This window comes from Ascidia mentula, chromosome 4, assembly GCF_947561715.1.
Source record: "Ascidia mentula chromosome 4, kaAscMent1.1, whole genome shotgun sequence".
Taxonomy (NCBI): Eukaryota; Metazoa; Chordata; class Ascidiacea; order Phlebobranchia; family Ascidiidae; genus Ascidia; species Ascidia mentula.
Window position 1 is genome coordinate 16,384,031 of NC_138569.1, and position 7,505 is coordinate 16,391,535.

Consider the following 7,505-nt stretch of genomic DNA (forward strand, 5'->3'; position numbering starts at 1 on the left):
ATTCGTGTGGTGCTTTTGTTGTTGTTCCAAGTTGAGCACTTGTCCGTTAGTTTCGGTTTGTTTTATTGGAAAGCAGCAGCGTTCACCTTGGTATTTTTCAAGATGAGCATTGATAAATTGTGTTGAGCTAATCATCAAAAACAGAAAAAAATGGATTGGAAATAAACAGGCTTGAAACAAAGAATGTTGAACGATCACGGAATGTCTGTTAATCAAATGGCAAAGTGTCTTTCCTGTTTAATGATGACTACTGTTTTGTTGCCTCATCTGAAAGGAAATTCTATCTTTCTTTACTCTGCATGCAATGTGGAAGTAGTGTTTCACCGCCTGACGAAACGTATCGTCGCGGAAGCTGTACACCAGAACATTAACCAAGCTGCAACGACAAGAACATTGCATTAGTTAAGGCCAATATCACTGTAGATCTCTAAAATAGGCTATTCGAATTACGACTGACCTGTTGGATGTGCTGAAGTAGAAGCATGTTGCATATGGGACTGAAAAGTTGTTGCAATCAACAACCCCATTGTACGACAGTAGAAGCACAATCACGATTGGTACTGTAATAAATACATAAAAAATGAATAAAAAAAAAATTAAGAAACGATTGCACTCACATAGTGTAATAGTGAAGCCGGTTTGCATCAGTGCCAGTGAAACGAAGATGCGTATCTCACGTTTGTTGTTATCCTTAACTTCCTGCCACTTTTTTGCCAGTTTAAATCTTACTATCAATGCAGTGGAAATGGAAATAATAGTCTAAATCAAAACATAAACGGTGTTGATTCTGAGTGCAATAGTTATTTACATTTTGTTGAAAAATATACTGTGAAATAAGGTTTACCAGGCTTAGCAGTCAAGTGGGGCGATCCCGCCTTGCTATGCGAAAACATGGTATTATACTTCTGCGTATACTGTGAATTATATTCTTAAGAAGCACATAAAAACACTTTTCAACACATTCCATAGGCCTATATTCTCACCATGATAATAAAAGGCGAAGCGTAAATGCTGAGAAACAAGTGCAAAAGTTGCTTATAACTGCTGTCTGAATAAAGTGCCAGAGAAGCGCTGTACAAGAAGATTGGACTGGAATAAACGAACATGTAGACGTTCGGAAACCACGCTAAAATTAAAAGTGCAGGAATTATGGTTTACAATTGATTGTTGTTGAACAATTCAAGTTTTATGGCCGGTTAAAAAACGTTGTGACACAAGGAGAATTATTTCTTACCTGGTGCAGTTGATGAGATGAGAGCAGATACCCACACAAACGCCAGTAAAATAAAAATTGTCCTCCACGTTTGCAGTCTGTACCCAAGCGGCCATCGTATTGCATACAAGCGTTGTTGGCCCATCAGAATCAAGTGGTGAAGGGACGACGTAAAACAAAACACGTAGAAAATACCACCAAAGTTTGCCTCCGCTGAACCGCACAATTGAATAGCTCTGTTGTTAAGTTGCTCCGGAGTCGAAACAAGTGACCATACAAAGTTGAACATGACCATCGTCATAATCTGGATGCCTGGAAAGATTTAGTATAGTTGTATAGTTTAAGACAGACAAAATTCATCTAAATGACATGGCGGTATATAGTACCGTACAAGAGCGGTATATAGTACCGTATAAGCATGTATGCTATAATACGTTTTCGCTCTGTGGCCCTATTTTAACAAAGAAATTTATATGCGAGCGCTAGTCGGGTAGAAATTATGTCCCAACATTATGTCAGATAAGATTTTTGTTTCTTTATCCACATGGTTTAAGAGGTCTTGTGGCGCAGGTGACTATTCAAATGGTTTCTAAACAAACACAACAAAAAATAAGAAGACAGCATTTAATGTGCTACGTCGGTTGTTTATTTTACCTGAAAGAAAATCTGCAACTGCCAAGGATGCTTTGATCGCATTGTGTTGCCCCGTAAATCCAGTTCTTTTCATTGCGGTGCAGAAAATGACGAAGCCATTGGAGATTAATATGGCTAAACCAAGCAGAAACACAATCACACCAAAAAACGCAGCTCCAACCATGCTGCATCTCTGACATGACCCCAGGCTCACGTTGGAACAGTCTGTGAAGGCTGAATTGTCACAAAAGGGCGGAACTCCACACAGAAAGTAAGTGTTGTTGGTTTGATTTTGGTTACCGACAGATGAATTTGCTCCCGGCGGTTGGACGAACAGATAGAACGGTGAATTCGGCTGCATTTTTATTATATTGACTGAAATATTATCAACCGTTTTACCAAACCTACTGAAAATATACGCATCTTCAAACCACCAAAAAAAGCTTTTATCTAAAATAGTTTTCTAACTTTAGCATGCCAAGATTTATATTATTTTTTGAATGTACAAACTAACATTCTTACTACCTTGGTTGCCCTGTGGTAAAGTTGATGTCTACACCTCTGCAAGTATGATATTTAACATCGGGTGCTACATCCAGGACGTTTACTGTATTCAAAGGTGCATTTTAGTTTGTGCCTGGGGTGCCAACACAGGATGCAAGATAGTTAGTCACACACTTCCTTCAGCAAGTCGTTAATCAGACACCACGGCCAAAGTGCCAACTAAGACGCGCACACCCCATCACCAAACACCGCGTTACTTTTTTTTGCATTATCGTGTCCCTAAATATATAGACTAAAGCTAAACTGGTGCTGGTAACCGGAGTGTACAAAACAAATAATTTAATAGCCTATCAGCCTATCAGCCTATATGGCTTGTAATGTGAATTGGTTATATTATTACAAACTTAATAAATAAAAATACAACGTGGACATATAGGCTAACAATATCCTACGTTAAAATGACCGCTTTTGCGTCCTGCGCACGCACCTTTTGTCTTATACAGATAGTCAGTCTATAGAGCAGATGTCACCAACCCTAATGCCCGGTTGCCGTTGAGTTTTCTCTTTCGCTTGTGGGACTTCTTCTAATATAATAGCAAGTTGTGTTTGGGGTTCGCAAGGTGCGCTTTATGTACATTCTATTGAAAGTAATGCAACACGTTTATCTAACCAACTTTGCACCACTCTTTAATTGATCTTGGTTTTAGTAACCCATAACATACAAATGAACATCATAAATCACCTCTGTTTCCTTCTCGGAACTAGAACATTCACGGAACCAGATTGTAAATGCATTTGTAGAAATAACGAATCATAAACGAGCTCAACTATTGGTATCATTTTTGTTGTAGGCTACATATTTTGATGGGATTATACTGTTCATAAAGTGGCCAAATATAAACAACAGTGCAAGCAACCAGAGACAGATATCATTACCCAGTATTTCAAATTAACTGCGTGGTATGTTTCAGATGGTGATACATATGGACCTGGCGTGGGCGTTTACCGCAAAGAGCATTGTTAGAGAAATACAGAAGTAAAATATACTTTTTATGCAAATCAATTTGAGTGGGACGGTCGAATAAAGGTGTTCTATGTACATGTCATCGCCATGGCTTTGATAGTTTTGCTGCTTTTCATAGTTTTGCTTTCCATACTTGCATACTTCGTAATCAAAAAAGTGAAAATAATATTTTCTGTACCAGCAACAAGTCATCGTCAAGACATGTACACAGAACACCATCATTACAATGAAGTTGTTACTGGTTAAATTGTTAATGAACCCTACTGTGAATCATTCAATGACTTTTATGGTTTCAATGAGCAATCCGAAGTAGACCTTGTGGCCAAACCAACATTACCAGAGAAAGAGGATTATACTTTCCACTTGAATGAGAGGGACGTACTTTGCTACAAGTTTTTGTGAAGAATAAATGTAACACATATTTATTTGTTTATTTCTTTTTCGAATTTCCTCAAATATAGAGGTTTGGTAATTACGTTGGTGAAAAGGCATTTAGAGTTGAAAAGTGTTGCCTTTAATATTGTCCACTTGCTTAAATATGTTGTTCGCTCCATGTGTTCATTCAAAATGCAGTATATGTTTGTTTATTTGTTTGATATTAAATTGGATTTTTGCTTGCTTATTTCCTGTTAGAACAAAGTACCACATACTGCTTTTTTTTATCCCAGCAGGCAGTAAACGCACTGTATGCGCACCAGCATTGTCAACACGACTGTTGTGCAAGGTTTATTTTTAAAACCATTTGATACTCACGATTACAAATTAGAATATAATAAAAAAAAACTTTTGACCGGGTCGCTGTCTGCGTGCAACATAACCCATGCATTATGTTATGTGCACAAGTAACCCTAAGTCATAATCATACTAAAGGCTTTCCTATCGTTGTTCCGATAAACCATTCGACAGCTGTGTTGGTAGCCCCCAAACTCCACTGTGGCGCACTAATAAACGACGCTCCTCAATGCACGTTACTAAAAATAAAACGCGCCAAGAAATGCGCGGCAAATGTGGAAAACAAAGATCTTAAAACAGGATGTTTATCAAATGTCAAAACAAATGTCGTGCAACCGCTTTTTATTTTTCCTACACATTTAGGAAATAATTTTGCATAAATTCATGCCAACTATTTTAGCTTCAACTGTAGTTTTTTTAAAAAATTTTGACGCCATCGTTGACAACATAAAGTCCGATCTGTAAACTTCACAACGCGAATTGAGAATCATGATTTTTGCATGTTGCTTCTCATATCACACATTCGCTTTATACAGTTTTGCAGTATATGCGCAAAACAAACACAAAATATTCTAAATATAAGTTGTCTGTTCTTTGCGACTGCTGGGTCTGGAGCTTGATTTGTTCGGTGGTCTCTGTAAGGCTCCTATCATCTCATCTTTCTTATTAATGCACATCTTCCCATAATAACGAACAGCATTACGGAACTGGTTGTCTCTCGCGCTGTATATGACCACGTTCACAAAACTAAAATACAATAAACACAGGTGATTTAATAACACATATATTTAACTAGGTCAAGAAAATGTGGCTTGGATTCAGTTTGGCTGCGCTGCCACTGTTACCTTACAACAGGGCCCACCAAACTTACAAATCTAGTTAATCCGGCCAGTCGGCCTTGTTCCAAAAAAACAAAAAAAACGTTGTTTACACAGCATCGCCAGATAAATCCCTTGTGAGAAATTTTTCTTTTTGTTTAGATCCTGCTTTCTTGACACTGCAATTCTATATTAATGCTTTTTCAAGGAGACCATTGTAGTAAAAATTATCTTGTATTGAACGATTATGCGCTCCCCGATTGTCGCTGTTTACATCTTTATGACCTGTAATAAAAGATTGATTCCTGCCTTATATTGAGGCAAAAGTACGCATTTCGCATTTGAAAGAAATCCATTTTACATAAAATTCGCTGCTCTTTCTAATCCAGTCTTCTTGATAAAACAATAATCAATGCAAGCCAAACGGGGCGATAAGGCGATTTATAAAGCGGAATATATTTACAGATCAGTAAAGAACTAACGCTGGCCTTTAGTGGAGAAACATATAGAGTACAAATGATTATGTGACATCTAGATATAATTGGCAAGCTGCTTAAGAGAACTTTAGGTTTTTAAACTTATTTTATGTTCTGTTGCAATTACCTGTTAGACACACTGAGGTAGAAACAGACTGTATATGGAACATTCAACTCGCTGCAGGAATACGACTTGGAGTAGAGGAGAATGGTCACAACCACGAGTGGAACTACAAACAAATTTAAACCAATATATGAGACATTTTGCCACAAGAAATAAGTGAAATATTTTCAACAACAACCTACCAAGAGTGATGGTGTAACCGATCTGCATGAAAAAGAGGGTATAGTAAACCGACTGTTCGCGTTGTTGATCGCTCGGGTGCAAGTTTTTCCATTGCTTCGCTAGTCTTGTTTTCGTAAAAATCGCTGTAATGATTGTGGTGAGAGTCTGCGAATGTAATGCGAGTCGGAAATAAGTGTCAGTATTATCGATTGACTACACATTACGACCCAATTAAGTTGGTTGTTTGAAATAAATAACAAAAAAGTTTCTTTCCATTAAGTATGTAGGTTCAGATTCAAGTCGATTTTCCGCCTTGTGACTTGCAAGCATAGGCAATGGTTCAAACACTTAATACAAACACAGGAAGGCCGTTGGAAGCTTCTTACCATAATAGAAAAGGGGACCAAGAAACAGCAGATAGCGAGGAAAAGAAGTGCAGTTGCATTGGCCGTTTCCAAGCTTTTTGCATAAACAGCAAGCCCGAAGTTGAGAACTGATGGCATGAAGTTAGTGACAAAGTATTGAGGAAACCACACTGCGTGCAATATAAGTTCATACGGAAATGAAACACGAAATTTTGTATCGACAGTTTACAATTAAAACCGACCTTTACATATAGATTTAGATATTTAGTAACATTTTTGCCGTTGCTTTGCACGTAGTTCTTACACATAGCAGAAGCTGTTAAAGTTGATAAAACCCAAGTGCATGCAATCAGGGCGTATACGGTTCTCTTCTTCTGGAGTTTGTACTTCATCGGTTGCGTGATTGCGTAGAGGCGCTGGGTTGCGAGAAGAAGAAGGTGATCAAGGGAAGCACAGTAACCGAGAAAATGTAGGAAGCTGCCAAATGAGACCGCAGGCTTTCCGCGCAGAAATATCTCCTGCTCTTCGAGTTGGCGGGATGTAGAGTTGATCGACCAACTGAAGTTGTAGACAATTACCATCAGGAGTTGAATTCCTGCAAAACGTTAAAGGGTTCAATATTTTATTTCACTGCGATATTTATGAAACTTTATAAATTATTGTGTTACAAAGTCCACGGTAGCGTATTGGCCACTGCTTTCTCTCAATCACAATGTTTAACAAAAGTGAGCAGTTGCACAAACGCTATTCATCATTACCTTAAACATGATCAAAGCTGATGGAAATTAGGCGTCATTTAAAAAAAATATTCTACAAACCTGTGATCATATCAGCACTAGCAAGGGAAGCCTTTATTATGCTGTAATTGCCTGTAAATCCCGGCCTTTCAACTACAGTACAAAATATGATAAAACCATTGGCAATTAAAATGATAATGCCCAACAGTATGACTATAATCAAAAACAATGAAGCGGCCGCCATACTGCATGCAGGGCAGTATTTCAAGGTAATATTTTCGCATAGCATTGAGACATTTTTCTCACAAAACGGCAATCTTCCACAGTGAGGCAGAACATTTGAGTTCGTTGGATAGACGAAACCTCCTGAGGTGTTATTAAAACCCGCATGATGTACTATAAAAATTGAATCCATTTTGCCTAAAACATTCAAGCAGCACAAAAATGAAAGAAATTGTTATTACTTTTACTTTGCGTTAATATTTTTAATTTTGCAACACACAAACTTTCTGATCTAGAGTTCAAAGTTAACTTTGATACTAAAATGTTAAATTGGCGTAAATTCCTCAAGCGGTAAACTTTGATAGTACTCCAGTCTACTAGCACGCTATTTAACATTTTACAACATAAATTTTCTTTTCTTTGAAACTCCACTTTCTCACCTAAGGGTCGCGAATAAGTTTGTAGCATCCCATTTTGTTACCCACAGCTGTAAAC

General features: G+C 37.7%; 1 protein-coding gene across 1 annotated transcript; it reads right to left on the bottom strand.

The window, feature by feature from the left end:
• Positions 1-237: 237 nt before the first annotated feature.
• LOC145898176 (uncharacterized) lies at positions 238-7,134 on the bottom strand. The gene is made up of 12 exons (XM_082986607.1): positions 6,870-7,134; positions 6,356-6,646; positions 6,073-6,221; positions 5,707-5,851; positions 5,528-5,630; positions 4,708-4,853; positions 1,868-2,221; positions 1,235-1,525; positions 984-1,126; positions 618-759; positions 458-560; positions 238-376 (listed from the first exon to the last, which is right to left on the bottom strand). The coding sequence occupies exons 1-12, from the start codon at positions 7,075-7,077 to the stop codon at positions 238-240; spliced, it is 2,214 nt and encodes a 737-aa protein (XP_082842733.1). The 5' UTR covers positions 7,078-7,134.
• Between the last annotated feature and the right edge of the window lie 371 nt (positions 7,135-7,505).

Bases quoted from the DNA above. Each gene is read 5' to 3' on its own strand.
- LOC145898176 (XM_082986607.1), bottom strand. From the start codon at position 7,077: ATGCTATGCGAAAATATTACCTTGAAATACTGCCCTGCATGCAGTATG. The intron at 5,631-5,706 runs GTAGGTTGTTGT...ATTTGTTTGTAG, and splicing joins CGGTTACACCATCACTCTTG to TTCCACTCGTGGTTGTGACC. The intron at 1,127-1,234 runs GTAAGAAATAAT...TTTTAATTTTAG, and splicing joins CATCTCATCAACTGCACCAG to CGTGGTTTCCGAACGTCTAC.